The 17,133-nt window shown below is 44.7% G+C and overlaps 1 protein-coding gene across 1 annotated transcript in view; it reads right to left on the bottom strand.

Moving 5' to 3' along the window:
- LOC122927100 (sialic acid-binding Ig-like lectin 12) overlaps positions 1-17,133 on the bottom strand; it is a 48,027-nt gene that overhangs the window by 14,110 nt on the left and 16,784 nt on the right. Inside the window, exon 4 of the mRNA XM_044278682.1 lies at positions 16,149-16,508. Within this exon, the coding sequence (XP_044134617.1) occupies positions 16,149-16,508 (360 nt within the window). The remainder of the gene's footprint in view (positions 1-16,148; positions 16,509-17,133) is intronic.

The following is a 17,133-nucleotide window of genomic DNA, read 5'->3' as shown; positions in this document are numbered from 1 at the left end:
AGCCTAATGTAAAATACAGAGCAAATGAAACATAAAGAACAAAGTACAGTATTTTAAAAATATGGTTACCCTGCAGTATTACAATCATCCATAGCACTGAATCTGGGAACTAGACCGAAAAGGTACCGCCGGTCTCCCCAAGACAAGCACCACCCGAGGACCTGCATTGCGACTTGTTCCTTTTGAAATACTAAAAGCCAGCCGACCACTCCCACCCACGTGGGATGCCACACAACGGGCAGGCAGAGCCCGGCCGGCAAGCATTCCATCATCCCATCAGGATGGGTAATGTAACGAACGGCCTGCAACTTGTACAAGACACTCGTTCTGATCTGTTGTACTAAGTATATGTGTTTTTTCCTTGAAGCGGCATATTATTCACAACAGTGAACAACATACTACTGACGTATACAAGATAGCACAACAAATACCCTAAATCAATCATAGGGTAAGTGTGCATTTAATGTGTTATTACCACAAACTATATTGGAACATTTTGTTCCCCCTCTCAATTTTAGAGAGACATATATAATTATTATCCAGTCAAAAGGGAATACTCAAACCCAGAACTAGGCTCTCTGGTGTATTAATTAGACACAGAGTTACCTACACACCACAGGGGAGATTCATATAATCCAGCATTACATCTTTTACCATACGGAATGTACCTGGACCACTAACCATTTTTGATGTGATTGCTCCCCCTACTGGACATTAATAGGAACTATTCCTTGGATTATACAGTGGACAATATTGTGATTTTATTAATATTATATATTTTTTTTCATTATTAATATTTTCCATCCATTATCAATCTTCTTTCCACCATTTTTAATCCCTCGAATATCTCATATACCTCCTTATTTTAGTTGACCAACTACACCACTACCTTTTAACCTTTTCAACAGTTTTATTTTTGTCTATTCCCTACATTAAACCCTTCAACCCCGGGCCTGTTTTCACCTTCCTGCCCAGGCCATTTTTTACAAATCTGACATGTGTCACTTTATGTGGTAATAACTTTAAAACACTTTTACTTATACAGGCCATTATGAGATTGTTTTCTCGTCACATATCATACTTCATGACAGTGGTAGAAATGAGCAAAAAAAAATCATAAAAAAATACCAAATTTACCAACAATTTGGAAAAATTTGCAAATTAGCAAATTTTTATTTATCTACTTTTATTATAGTAATACCTCCAAAAATAGTAATTACTTTACATTCCCCATATGTCTACTTCATTTTTGGATAATTTTGAAAATTACATTTTATTTTTTGATTTTTTTTTGGGACGTTAGAAGTAGAGTTGAGCGAACACCTGGATGTTCGGGTTCGAGAAGTTCGGCCGAACATCCCGGAAATGTTCGGGTTCGGGATCCGAACCCGATCCGAACTTCGTCCCGAACCCGAACCCCATTGAAGTCAATGGGGACCCGAACTTTTCGGCACTAAAAAGGCTGTAAAACAGCCCAGGAAAGAGCTAGAGGGCTGCAAAAGGCAGCAACATGTAGGTAAATCCCCTGCAAACAAATGTGGATAGGGAAATGAATTAAAATAAAAATTAAATAAATAAAAATTAACCAAAATCAATTGGAGAGAGGTTCCATAGCAGAGAATCTGGCTTCCCGTCACCCACCACTGGAACAGTCCATTCTCAGATATTTAGGCCCCGGCACCCAGGCAGAGGAGAGAGGTCCCGTAACAGAGAATCTGTCTTCATGTCAGCAGAGAATTAGTCTGCATGTCATAGCAGAGAATGAGGCTTCACGTCAGCCACCACTGCAACAGTCCATTGGCATATATTTAGGCCCAGCACCCAGGCAGAGGAGGGAGGTCCCGTAACAGAGAATCTGTCTTCATGTCAGCAGAGAATTAGTCTGCATGTCATAGCAGAGAATGAGGCTTCACGTCAGCCACCACTGCAACAGTCCATTGGCATATATTTAGGCCCAGCACACACACAGGCAGAGGAGAGAGGTCCCGTAACAGAGAATCTGGCTTCATGTCAGCAGAGAATCAGTCTGCATGTCATAGCAGAGAATGAGGCTTCACGTCAGCCACCACTGCAACAGTCCATTGGCATATATTTAGGCCCAGCACACACACAGGCAGAGGAGAGAGGTCCCGTAACAGAGAATCTGGCTTCATGTCAGCAGAGAATCAGTCTGCATGTCATAGCAGAGAATGAGGCTTCACGTCAGCCACCACTGCAACAGTCCATTGGCATATATTTAGGCCCAGCACCCAGGCAGAGGAGGGAGGTCCCGTAACAGAGAATCTGTCTTCATGTCAGCAGAGAATTAGTCTGCATGTCATAGCAGAGAATGAGGCTTCACGTCAGCCACCACTGCAACAGTCCATTGGCATATATTTAGGCCCAGCACCCAGGCAGAGGAGGGAGGTCCCGTAACAGAGAATCTGTCTTCATGTCAGCAGAGAATTAGTCTGCATGTCATAGCAGAGAATGAGGCTTCACGTCAGCCACCACTGGAACAGTCCATTCTCAGATATTTAGGCCCCGGCACCCAGGCAGAGGAGAGAGGTCCCGTAACAGAGAATCTGTCTTCATGTCAGCAGAGAATTAGTCTGCATGTCATAGCAGAGAATGAGGCTTCACGTCAGCCACCACTGCAACAGTCCATTGGCATATATTTAGGCCCAGCACCCAGGCAGAGGAGAGAGGTCCCGTAACAGACAATCTGGCTTCATGTCAGCAGAGAATCAGTCTGCATGTCATAGCAGAGAATCAGGCTTCACGTCACCCACCACTGCAACAGTCCATTGTCATAAATTTAGGCCCAGCACTAGTGTTGAGCGGCATGTCCCATATTCGAATTCGCGAAATTTTGTGAATATTCGAAAGAATATTCGTAAAATATTCGCGATTATTCAAATTCGTTATTATTTCGCATATGCGATAATTCGAATTATCGCATAATACATATGCTATGCAAAATTCACATGTGCGCTAATGAAATCGCCTTACGAAGATTCGCAACTCAATTCAATCACTAATGTATGAATGCAATGCCCTTTGCCTCTGTTCTGGGACAAGTGTAGATATTCGCATGTGCGCTAATAAAATCGCCTTACGAAGATTCGCACCTCAATCACTTTCTAGGGAATGTGAGACTTTTGGGAATCAATCGAGATACAGTGGGGGGTGATGACAGTAGTTGACAGAGTACAGATCAATGTAATCTGTAAGGTGGAAAGTAAAATAAAAAATACGAATATTCGTAAATCGAATTTTACGAAGTTCTACGTATTCGCGAATATGGTGCTATACTATATGAATGCACAGGCCTTTGCCTCTCTGTTCTGGGGACAAGTGTAGATATTTGCATTTGCGTTAATAAAATCGCCTTACGAAGATTCGCAGCTCAATTCAATCACTAATGTATGAATGCAAAGCCCTTTGCCTCTGTTCTGGGACAAGTGTAGATATTCGCATGTGCGCTAATAAAATCGCCTTACGAAGATTCGCAACTCAATTCACTAATGTATGAATGCAAAGCCCTTTGCCTCTGTTCTGGGACGTGCCGATATTCGCATGTGCGCTAATAAAATCGCCTTACGAAGATTCGCGCCTCAATCACTTTCTAGGCAATGTGAGTAAGATCTGAGCTGTTGGACCTTTGGGAAACAATCAATTATATGTGTACTGTAATTTTGTGGGGGGGGGGGGGGAAACAAAAAACGAATATTCGTTTTTACGAATATATAGCACTATATTCGAAATATTCGCGAAATCGCGAAGTTGCGATATTCGCGAAAAAAATTTGCTTTTCGAATATTCGCGCTCAACACTACCCAGCACCCAGGCAGAGGAGAGAGGTCCCGTAACAGAGAATCTGGCTTCATGTCAGCAGAGAATCAGTCTTCATATCATAGCAGAGAATCAGGCTTCACGTCACCCACCACTGTAAGAGTCAATTTTCATAAATTTAGGCCCAGAACCCAGGCAGAGGAGAAAGGTCCCGTAACAGACAATCTGGCTTCATGTCAGCAGAGAATCAGTCTTCATATCATAGCAGAGAATCAGGCTTCACGTCACCCACCACTGCAACAGTCAATTGTCATAAATTTAGGCCCAGCACCCAGGCAGAGGAGAGAGCTCCCGTAACAGAGGATCTGGCTTCATGTCAGCAGAGAATCAGTCTGCATGTCATAGCAGAGAATGAGGCTTCACGTCACCCACCACTGCAACAGTCCATTGGCATATATTTAGGCCTAGCACACAGGCAGAGCAGAGAGGTCCCGTAACAGACAATCTGGCTTCATGTCAGCAGAGAATCAGTCTGCATGTCATAGCAGAGAATGAGGCTTCACGTCACCCACCACTGCAACAGTCCATTGGCATATATTTAGGCCTAGCACACAGGCAGAGCAGAGAGGTCCCGTAACAGACAATCTGGCTTCATGTCAGCAGAGAATCAGTCTGCATGTCATAGCAGAGAATGAGGCTTCACGTCACCCACCACTGCAACAGTCCATTGGCATATATTTAGGCCTAGCACACAGGCAGAGCAGAGAGGTCCCGTAACAGACAATCTGGCTTCATGTCAGCAGAGAATCAGTCTGCATGTCATAGCAGAGAATGAGGCTTCACGTCACCCACCACTGCAACAGTCCATTGGCATATATTTAGGCCTAGCACACAGGCAGAGCAGAGAGGTCCCGTAACAGACAATCTGGCTTCATGACAGCAGAGAATTAGTCTGCATGTCATAGCAGAGAATGAGGCTTCACGTCAGCCACCACTGCAACAGTCCATTGGCATATATTTAGGCCCAGCACCCAGGCAGAGGAGAGAGGTCCCGTAACAGACAATCTGGCTTCATGTCAGCAGAGAATTAGTCTGCATGTCATAGCAGAGAATCAGGCTTCACGTCAGCCACCACTGCAACAGTCCATTGTCATAAATTTAGGCCCAGCACCCAGGCAGAGGAGAGAGGTCCCGTAACAGACAATCTGGCTTCATGTCAGCAGAGAATTAGTCTGCATGTCATAGCAGAGAATGAGGCTTCACGTCAGCCACCACTGCAACAGTCCATTGGCATATATTTAGGCCTAGCACACAGGCAGAGCAGAGAGGTCCCGTAACAGACAATCTGGCTTCATGACAGCAGAGAATCAGTCTGCATGTCATAGCAGAGAATCAGGCTTCACGTCAGCCACCACTGCAACAGTCCATTGTCATAAATTTAGGCCCAGCACCCAGGCAGAGGAGAGAGGTCCCGTAACAGAGAATCTGGCTTCATGTCAGCAGAGAATCAGTCTTCATATCATAGCAGAGAATCAGGCTTCACGTCACCCACCACTGTAAGAGTCAATTTTCATAAATTTAGGCCCAGAACCCAGGCAGAGGAGAAAGGTCCCGTAACAGACAATCTGGCTTCATGTCAGCAGAGAATCAGTCTTCATATCATAGCAGAGAATCAGGCTTCACGTCACCCACCACTGCAACAGTCAATTTTCATAAATTTAGGCCCAGAACCCAGGCAGAGGAGAAAGGTCCCGTAACAGACAATCTGGCTTCATGTCAGCAGAGAATCAGTCTTCATATCATAGCAGAGAATCAGGCTTCACGTCACCCACCACTGCAACAGTCAATTGTCATAAATTTAGGCCCAGCACCCAGGCAGAGGAGAGAGCTCCCGTAACAGAGGATCTGGCTTCATGTCAGCAGAGAATCAGTCTGCATGTCATAGCAGAGAATGAGGCTTCACGTCACCCACCACTGCAACAGTCCATTGGCATATATTTAGGCCTAGCACACAGGCAGAGGAGAGGTTCATTCAACTTTGGGTAGCCTCGCAATATAATGGTAAAATGAAAATAAAAATAGGATTGAATGAGGAAGTGCCCTGGAGTCCAATAATATATGGTTATGGGGAGGTAGTTAATGTCTAATCTGGACAAGGGACGGACAGGTCCTGTGGGATCCATGCCTGGTTCATTTTTATGAACGTCAGCTTGTCCACATTGGCTGTAGACAGGCGGCTGCGTTTGTCTGTAATGACGCCCCCTGCCGTGCTGAATACACGTTCAGACAAAACGCTGGCTGCCGGGCAGGCCAGCACCTCCAAGGCATAAAAGGCTAGCTCTGGCCACGTGGACAATTTAGAGACCCAGAAGTTGAATGGGGCCGAACCATCAGTCAGTACGTGGAGGGGTGTGCACACGTACTGTTCCACCATGTTAGTGAAATGTTGCCTCCTGCTAACACGTTGCGTATCAGGTGGTGGTGCAGTTAGCTGTGGCGTGTTGACAAAAGTTTTCCACATCTCTGCCATGCTAACCCTGCCCTCAGAGGAGCTGGCCGTGACACAGCTGCCTTGGCGACCTCTTGCTCCTCCTCTGCCTTGGCCTTGGGCTTCCACTTGTTCCCCTGTGACATTTGGGAATGCTCTCAGTAGCGTGTCTACCAACGTGCGCTTGTACTCGCGCATCTTCCTATCACGCTCCAGTGCAGGAAGTAAGGTGGGCACATTGTCTTTGTAGCGTGGATCCAGCAGGGTGGCAACCCAGTAGTCCGCACAGGTTAAAATGTGGGCAACTCTGCTGTCGTTGCGCAGGCACTGCAGCATGTAGTCGCTCATGTGTGCCAGGCTGCCCAGGGATAAGGACAAGCTGTCCTCTGTGGGAGGCGTATCGTCATCGTCCTGCCTTTCCCCCCAGCCACGCACCAGTGATGGACCCGAGCTGCGTTGGGTGCCACCCCGCTGTGACCATGCTTCATCCTCATCCTCCTCCACCTCCTCCTCATCCTCGTCCTCCTCGTCCTCCAGTAGTGGGCCCTGGCTGGCCACATTTGTACCTGGCCTCTGCTGTTGCCAAAAACCTCCCTCTGAGTCACTTCGAAGAGACTGGCCTGAAAGTGCTAAAAATGACCCCTCTTCCTCCTCCTCCTCCTCCTCCTCCTGGGCCACCTCCTCTTCCATCATCGCCCTAAGTGTTTTCTCAAGGAGACATAGAAGTGGTATTGTAACGCTGATAACGGTGTCATCGCCACTGGCCATGTTGGTGGAGTACTCGAAACAGCGCAACAGGGCACACAGGTCTCGCATGGAGGCCCAGTCATTGGTGGTGAAGTGGTGCTGTTCTGTAGTGCGACTGACCCGTGCGTGCTGCAGCTGAAACTCCACTATGGCCTGCTGCTGCTCGCACAGTCTGTCCAGCATGTGCAAGGTGGAGTTCCACCTGGTGGGCACGTCGCATATGAGGCGGTGAGCGGGAAGGCCGAAGTTACGCTGTAGCGCAGACAGGCGAGCAGCAGCAGGATGTGAACGCCGGAAGCGCGAACAGACGGCCCGCACTTTATGCAGCAGCTCTGACATGTCGGGGTAGTTGTGAATGAACTTCTGCACCACCAAATTCAGCACATGCGCCAAGCAAGGGATGTGCGTCAAATTGGCTAGTCCCAGAGCTGCAACGAGATTTCGCCCATTATCACACACCACCAGGCCGGGCTTGAGGCTCACCGGCAGCAACCACTCGTCGGTCTGTTGTTCTATACCCCGCCACAACTCCTGTGCGGTGTGGGGCCTGTCCCCCAAACATATGAGTTTCAGAATGGCCTGCTGACGTTTACCCCGGGCTGTGCTGAAGTTGGTGGTGAAGGTGTGTGGCTGACTGGATGAGCAGGTGGAAGAAGAGGAGGAGGAAGCCGAGAAGGAGGAGGTGGCAACAGGAGGCAAAGAATGTTGCCCTGCGATCCTTGGCGGCGGAAGGACGTGCGCCAAACAGCTCTCCGCCTGGGGCCCAGCTGCCACTACATTTACCCAGTGTGCAGTTAGGGAGATATAGCGTCCCTGGCCGTGCTTACTGGTCCACGTATCTGTGGTTAGGTGGACCTTGCTACAGATGGCGTTGCGCAGTGCACACTTGATTTTATGGGATACTTGGTTGTGCAGGGAAGGCACGGCTCTCTTGGAGAAGTAGTGCCGGCTGGGAACAACATACTGTGGGACAGCAAGCGACATGAGCTGTTTGAAGCTGTCTGTGTCCACCAGCCTAAATGACAGCATTTCATAGGCCAGTAGTTTAGAAATGCTGGCATTCAGGGCCAGGGATCGAGGGTGGCTAGGTGGGAATTTACGCTTTCTATCAAATGTTTGTGAGATGGAGAGCTGAACGCTGGCGTGTGACATGGTTGAGACGCTTGGTGACGGAGGTGGTGGTGGTGGTGTTGGTGGTACATCCCCTGTTTGCTGGGCGGCAGGTGCCAACGTTCCTCCAGAGGCGGAGGAAGAGGCCGAGGCGGCAGCAGCAGAATAGGCCGAGGCGGCAGCAGCAGAAGAGGTAGCAGGGGGAGCCTGAGTGACTTCCTTGGTTTTAAGGTGTTTACTCCACTGCAGTTCATGCTTTGCATGCAGGTGCCTGGTCATGCAGGTTGTGCTCAGGTTCAGAACGTTAATGCCTCGCTTCAGGCTCTGATGGCACAGCGTGCAAACCACTCGGGTCTTGTCGTCAGCACATTGTTTGAAGAAGTGCCATGCCAGGGAACTCCTTGAAGCTGCCTTTGGGGTGCTCGGTCCCAGATGGCGGCGGTCAGTAGCAGGCGGAGTCTCTTGGCGGCGGGTGTTCTGCTTTTGCCCACTGCTCCCTCTTTTGCTACGCTGTTGGCTCGGTCTCACCACTGCCTCTTCCTCCGAACTGTGAAAGTCAGTGGCACGACCTTCATTCCATGTGGGGTCTAGGACCTCATCGTCCCCTGCATCGTCTTCCACCCAGTCTTGATCCCTGACCTCCTGTTCAGTCTGCACACTGCAGAAAGACGCAGCAGTTGGCACCTGTGTTTCGTCATCATCAGAGACATGCTGAGGTGGTATTCCCATGTCCTCATCATCAGGAAACATAAGTGGTTGTGCGTCAGTGCATTCTATGTCTTTCACCGCTGGGGAAGGGCTAGGTGGATGCCCTTGGGAAACCCTGCCAGCGGAGTCTTCAAACAGCATAAGAGACTGCTGCATAACTTGAGGCTGAGACAGTTTCCCTGGTATGCATGGGGGTGATGTGACAGACTGATGGGGTTGGTTTTCAGGCGCCATCTGTGCGCTTTCTGCAGAAGACTGGGTGGGAGATAATGTGAACGTGCTGGATCCACTGTCGGCCACCCAATTGACTAATGCCTGTACCTGCTCAGGCCTTACCATCCTTAGAACGGCATTGGGCCCCACCATATATCGCTGTAAATTCTGGCGGCTACTGGGACCTGAGGTAGTTGGTACACTAGGACGTGTGGATGTGGCAGAACGGCCACGTCCTCTCCCAGCACCAGAGGGTCCACTAACACCACCACGACCATGTCCACGTCCGCGTCCCTTACTAGATGTTTTTCTCATTGTTATGGTTCACCACAACAACAAATATATTATTTGGCCCAATGTATTGTATTCAAATTCAGCGGGATATAAATTTGAGGCCTAGTATTTAGGCGCTGGGTGACCGGTATGGATTTAGTGACAGAATTAGACTTGGAAATGCACAGAAGCGTGTGTGTGTGAAGTTATTCTGAATGACCCAATGTGCACCTTGAATATTATATACCCTTTTAGGGATAGATTTCAAATAGCTCTGATATAGCAGAAACCACTAAATTATGAAATTGCTAAATTGGGAATTGTACTTCAACCCAGAACAAAAAATGTGCTTTGACGGACACTAAATATCTTGCCCAGCAACAACAGTACACCGGTGGGTAACGAGAGATTTAGAGGGAATTAAATTTGAGGCCTAGTATTTAGGCGCTGGGTCACCGGTATGGATTTAGTGACAGAATTAGACTTGGAAATACACAGTAGCGGGTGTGTGTGAAGTTATTCTGAATGACCCTATGTGCACCTTCAATATTATATACCCTTTTAGGGATAGATTTCAAATAGCTCTGATATAGCAGAAACCACTAAATTATGAAATTGCTAAATTGGGAATTGTACTTCAACCCAGAACAAAAAATGTGCTTTGACGGACACTAAATATCTTGCCCAGCAACAACAGTACAGCGGTGGGTAACGAGAGATTTAGAGGGAATTAAATTTGAGGCCTAGTATTTAGGCGCTGGGTCACCGGTATGGATTTAGTGACAGAATTAGACTTGGAAATGCACAGAAGCGTGTGTGTGAAGTTATTCTGAATGACCCTATGTGCACCTTCAATATTATATACCCTTTTTGGGATAGATTTCAAATAGCTCTGATATAGCAGGAACCACTAAATTATGAAATTGCTAAATTGGGAATTGTACTTCAACCCAGAACAAAAAATGTGCTTTGACGGGCACTAAATAACTTTCCCAGCTACAACAGGACAACGGTAACGAGAGATTTAGAGGGATTTAAATTTGAGGCCTAGTATTTAGGCGCTGGGTGACAGGTATGGGTTTAGTGACAGAATTAGACTTGGAAATACACAGTAGCGGGTGTGTGTGAAGTTATTCTGAATGACCCTATGTGCACCTTCAATATTATATACCCTTTTAGGGATAGATTTCAAATAGCTCTGATATAGCAGAAACCACTAAATTATGAAATTGCTAAATTGGGAATTGTACTTCAACCCAGAACAAAAAATGTGCTTTGACGGACACTAAATATCTTGCCCAGCAACAACAGTACACCGGTGGGTAACGAGAGATTTAGAGGGAATTAAATTTGAGGCCTAGTATTTAGGCGCTGGGTCACCGGTATGGATTTAGTGACAGAATTAGACTTGGAAATACACAGTAGCGGGTGTGTGTGAAGTTATTCTGAATGACCCTATGTGCACCTTCAATATTATATACCCTTTTTGGGATAGATTTCAAATAGCTCTGATATAGCAGGAACCACTAAATTATGAAATTGCTAAATTGGGAATTGTACTTCAACCCAGAACAAAAAATGTGCTTTGACGGGCACTAAATAACTTTCCCAGCTACAACAGGACAACGGTAACGAGAGATTTAGAGGGATTTAAATTTGAGGCCTAGTATTTAGGCGCTGGGTGACAGGTATGGGTTTAGTGACAGAATTAGACTTGGAAATACACAGTAGCGGGTGTGTGTGAAGTTATTCTGAATGACCCTATGTGCACCTTCAATATTATATACCCTTTTTGGGATAGATTTCAAATAGCTCTGATATAGCAGAAACCACTAAATTATGAAATTGCTAAATTGGGAATTGTACTTCAACCCAGAACAAAAAATGTGCTTTGACGGACACTAAATATCTTGCCCAGCAACAACAGTACAGCGGTGGGTAACGAGAGATTTAGAGGGAATTAAATTTGAGGCCTAGTATTTAGGCGCTGGGTCACCGGTATGGATTTAGTGACAGAATTAGACTTGGAAATACACAGTAGCGGGTGTGTGTGAAGTTACTCTGAATGACCCTATGTGCACCTTCAATATTATATACCCTTTTTGGGATAGATTTCAAAGAGCTCTGATATAGCAGGAACCACTAAATTATGAAATTGCTAAATTGGGAATTGTATTTCAACCCAGAACAAGAAATGTGCTTGAACGGACACTAAATAACTCGCCCAGCTACAGCACTAGGGACAGATTTAGCTGGATATAAATTTGAGGCCTAGTATTTAGGCGCTGGGTGACAGGTATGGGTTTAGTGACAGAATTAGACTTGGAAATACACAGTAGCGGGTGTGTGTGAAGTTATTCTGAATGACCCTATGTGCACCTTCAATATTATATACCCTTTTAGGGATAGATTTCAAATAGCTCTGATATAGCAGAAACCACTAAATTATGAAATTGCTAAATTGGGAATTGTACTTCAACCCAGAACAAAAAATGTGCTTTGACGGACACTAAATATCTTGCCCAGCAACAACAGTACAGCGGTGGGTAACGAGAGATTTAGAGGGAATTAAATTTGAGGCCTAGTATTTAGGCGCTGGGTCACCGGTATGGATTTAGTGACAGAATTAGACTTGGAAATACACAGTAGCGGGTGTGTGTGAAGTTATTCTGAATGACCCTATGTGCACCTTCAATATTATATACCCTTTTTGGGATAGATTTCAAATAGCTCTGATATAGCAGGAACCACTAAATTATGAAATTGCTAAATTGGGAATTGTACTTCAACCCAGAACAAAAAATGTGCTTTGACGGGCACTAAATAACTTTCCCAGCTACAACAGGACAACGGTAACGAGAGATTTAGAGGGATTTAAATTTGAGGCCTAGTATTTAGGCGCTGGGTGACAGGTATGGGTTTAGTGACAGAATTAGACTTGGAAATACACAGTAGCGGGTGTGTGTGAAGTTATTCTGAATGACCCTATGTGCACCTTCAATATTATATACCCTTTTTGGGATAGATTTCAAATAGCTCTGATATAGCAGAAACCACTAAATTATGAAATTGCTAAATTGGGAATTGTACTTCAACCCAGAACAAAAAATGTGCTTTGACGGACACTAAATATCTTGCCCAGCAACAACAGTACAGCGGTGGGTAACGAGAGATTTAGAGGGAATTAAATTTGAGGCCTAGTATTTAGGCGCTGGGTCACCGGTATGGATTTAGTGACAGAATTAGACTTGGAAATACACAGTAGCGGGTGTGTGTGAAGTTACTCTGAATGACCCTATGTGCACCTTCAATATTATATACCCTTTTTGGGATAGATTTCAAAGAGCTCTGATATAGCAGGAACCACTAAATTATGAAATTGCTAAATTGGGAATTGTATTTCAACCCAGAACAAGAAATGTGCTTGAACGGACACTAAATAACTCGCCCAGCTACAGCACTAGGGACAGATTTAGCTGGATATAAATTTGAGGCCTAGTATTTAGGCGCTGGGTGACCGGTATGGATTTAGTGACAGAATTAGACTGGGATATGGCCAAAAAATGAACAGACTATTGCTGGTTAAATGCACTTGGTGTGACAGCTTCACCCTGATGTAGGCTTTAGCCAAAAAACAACCACACCATTGAGGGTTAAATGCACTTGGTGACAGGCGCAGCTTGCCCCTGATTTTGTATATGGCCAAAAAATGAACAGACTATTGCTGGTTAAATGCACTTGGTGTGACAGCTTCACCCTGATGTAGGCTTTAGCCAAAAAACAACCACACCATTGAGGGTTAAATGCACTTGGTGACAGGCGCAGCTTGCCCCTGATTTTGTATATGGCCAAAAAATGAACAGACTATTGCTGGTTAAATGCACTTGGTGTGACAGCTTCACCCTGATGTAGGCTTTAGCCAAAAAACAACCACACCATTGAGGGTTAAATGCACTTGGTGACAGGCGCAGCTTGCCCCTGATTTTGTATATGGCCAAAAAATGAACAGACTATTGCTGGTTAAATGCACTTGGTGTGACAGCTTCACCCTGATGTAGGCTTTAGCCAAAAAACAACCACACCATTGAGGGTTAAATGCACTTGGTCGCAGCTTGTGCTGGCGCACCACAAGACACAAAATGGCCGCCGATCACCCCAGAAAAATGAGACTGACAAACGGTCTGTGCAGCCTAAAAACAGTGAGCAATTGAGGATCAGCAGCTCAATGATCCACAGCTGCAGATCGATCAGTTAATCAAGTCCTTTGGAGGAGTTAATCTGCCTAATCTCGCCCTACTGTCGCAGCCGCAACCTCTCCCTACGCTAATCAGAGCAGAGTGACGGGCGGCGCTATGTGACTCCAGCTTAAATAGAGGCTGGGTCACATGGTGCTCTGGCCAATCACAGCCATGCCAATAGTAGGCATGGCTGTGATGGCCTCTTGGGGCAAGTAGTATGACGCTTGTTGATTGGCTGCTTTGCAGCCTTTCAAAAAGCGCCAAGAAAGCGTCACAAAAGCGCGAAGAAAGCGACGAACACCGAACCCGAACCCGGACTTTTACGAAAATGTCCGGGTTCGGGTCCGTGTCACGGACACCCCAAAATTCGGTACGAACCCGAACTATACAGTTCGAGTTCGCTCATCCCTAGTTAGAAGGCTTAGAAGATTGGAAGCAAATCTTGAAATTTTTCAGAAAATCTCCAAAATCCACTTTTTAAGGACCAGTTCAGGTCTGAAGTTACTTTGTGAGGCTTACATAATAGAAACCACCCAAAAATAACCCCATTTTAGAAACTACACCCCTTAAGTTATACAAAACTGATTTTACTAACTTTAGGTGTTCCACAAGAATTAATGGAAAATGGAAATGAAATTTCAGAATTTCACTTTTTTGGCAGATTTTACATTTTAATTAATTTTTTTTCCAGTAGCAAAGCAAGGGTTAACAGACAAATAAAACTCAATATTTATTACCCTGATTCTGCGGTTTACAGAAACACCCCACATGTGATTGTAAACTGCTGTACGGGCACACGGCAGGGTGCAGTAGGAAAGGAACGCCATATGGTTTTTGAAAGGCAAATTTAGCTGAACTGGTTTTTACATGTCATGTCCCATTTAAAACCCCCCTGATGCACCCCTACAGTAGAAACTCAAAAAAGTTACCACATTTTGGAAACTACAGGATAAGGTGCCAGTTTTATTGGTACTAATTGGTCTATATTACGTTTTTCTGAGGCAAGGTAACCAAAAAATGGATGTTTTGGCACCGTTTTTATTTTTATTTTTACAGCGTTTACCTGAGGAATTAGGTCATGTGATTTTTTTATAGAGCAGATCGTTATGGATGTGGCAATACCTAATATGTCTACTTTTTCTTATTTATTCAAGTTTTACACAATAATAGCATTTTTGAAACTGAAATAATGATATTTTAGTGTCTCCATTGTCTGAGAGTGATAGCTTTTTTTATTTTTTGACCGATTCTCTTAGGTAGGGTCTCATTTTTTGCAGTATGAGGTGACAGTATGATTGGTACTATTTTTGGGGGCATACGCCTTTTTGATCACTTGCTGTTGCAATTTTTGTCATGTAATGTGACAAAAATGGCATTTTTTTTACACATTGTTTTATTTTTTACATTTTTTCACAGTGTTCATCTGAGGGGCTAGGTCATGTGATATTTGTAAAGAGCTAGTTGTTACGGACGTGGCGATACCTAATATGTATATATATATATTTTTCCTGTATTTCACTTTAGCCCAATAATAGCAGTTTTGAAACAAAAATAATGATGTTTTAGTGTCTCCATGTTCTGAGAGCTATAGTTTTTTTTAATTTTTTGGGGCAATTGTCTTAGGAAGGGCCTTTTTTTTGGCGGGATGAGGTGACGGTTTTATTGATACCATTTTGTGGGACATACACCTTTTTAATCGCTTGATGTTGCACCTTTTGTGATGTAAGGTGACAAAAATTGCTTTTTTTTACACTGTTTTAATTCATTTTATTACTTTATTAATTTTATTAAAAACCCTTTTAAAAAAAAAAAAAATTGTACTTTATTTATGAAATTGAAACTTCACCCCTAACTTCTTATGAGTCACAATGGTCTTGGGGCCCTCTCAGGCTCCTGGGCCCAGTAGTGACTGATACCTCTGCACCCCCTATAGCTATGCCCCTGTCTGGCAGACTACGACACCGATGCTGGGCATTTAAGTGCTAGAGGCACCCTGGCACCTAAGTGCATGCAGCAGAACTAATCTGGTGACATCGCCTGCTGAGAAGGAGCAGAGAGATTCCATTGGCCCAGTATAAGGGCAGATCGGATCAGGGGGTCAGATAAGCATTACAACAGATGTACCAGGAGCATTGAGATGACGGTGGGTACATCTGCTGGTGTTACATTATTGAGATTAAGGCCTAATAGTAATAGTGACCCAATCATGTCACAGTTACTTACCAAGTTACACGTATCGTCCCCTTCCTTCCCCCCAGATTAAGTATTCACACTGTACCAAATGCTTTGGAGATGTCAAGATATATGACATCCATTAACTCACCCCAATCAAGTCTAGTACTCAGCCCCTTATAATTATATTATGATTCGATTAGATTAGTTTGAGAGGACCGATCCCTCATAATCCCGTGCTGAAACGGCGTTATACACTTATATCATTGCGATACTCCAGAATGGCATCTCTTAGAAAACCTTGAGTTTACCTACAAGTGTTGTTAGACTTACCAGCCTATAATTAATGGTTTAGTTTACTATCAACTTCTATCCCTGAGCGTGAACTTTATCCTACACCCTATTCCAAATGTTACGCACCCTACCTGAGACGGTCACTGTACAGACTTTTCCATCAAGGTTGTAGGCATTGATTATCTGGTTTATTCCTGGATAATATTGTCCATCTTTTTTGATATTATTGATCTTCAATGCGCAGCTGCTTCTCCTCATCCGGAGCAGAGATGTTTGTCTTACGTACTTCCTGTCTACATTATGACGAGTCTTGTTGTCGTAAACTTTGACGTCTCCCGACGGCATTCTTAAGAACCACACCAAGTTAAAATCCATGTCATTAGCTGGGTGGGTTAATGTGCAGGGTATCTCCACACAGGAACTGTCCAAAGCTGTGATGGTTCTAGGGAAGGTAAAGCTCCAGGAAGAGCAAGTTGATCTGTTAGTGCAACCTGCCAATGAGAATATAAATTTATAGCTTCTTCATTTTTAAATTTTTTAAAATGTTTTGTGGGAGTTAAGCTCTAATAAAAGACAGAGGTATTTAATTACACCCAAAACTAGTCTACGATACCAAAGGAAAGTTTGAGGTGGGGAGAAAAAATACATCTGTAAAAGATTATGTGGGGTCAAAAATATATCTTTTAGGCTACATGCACATGGAAGTTGTTTTTCTCTGTGTCTGTTCCGTTTTTTTTTTTGCTGATCGGATGGTTATCCATGAATTTCTATGGAGCCGTTAAAATTGCGGTGTAGTCATTTCTTTTCCGCGTCCCCTGTCCGTGTTTCCCGTCCGCAAAAAAAGAATTGCATGACCTATTCTTGTCTGTAATAAACGTTTTGCAGACCTATTGAAGTCAATGGGTCCGCAAAAAAATGCGGATAACCAACGGAAGCCATCCATATGTCATCCGCATCCGTTTTTTTTTTTTGCGGATGGTTGCTGGGAAATCTGTATATATTAAATTTCAAGAATTACAGCCTTCAGGTTTTTTTTGCGGACCGCAAAAAAAAACCGGAAGACACACGGAAACACAACCTACAAAATTTGCGGACAAACGGAACGGATGTGGATGT

The sequence above is a fragment of the Bufo gargarizans genome, chromosome 2 (assembly GCF_014858855.1).
Source record: "Bufo gargarizans isolate SCDJY-AF-19 chromosome 2, ASM1485885v1, whole genome shotgun sequence".
Lineage (NCBI taxonomy): Eukaryota > Metazoa > Chordata > Amphibia > Anura > Bufonidae > Bufo > Bufo gargarizans.
Note: the sequence above shows the minus strand (reverse complement) of the source record. Positions and strands in the feature narration are given on the sequence as shown.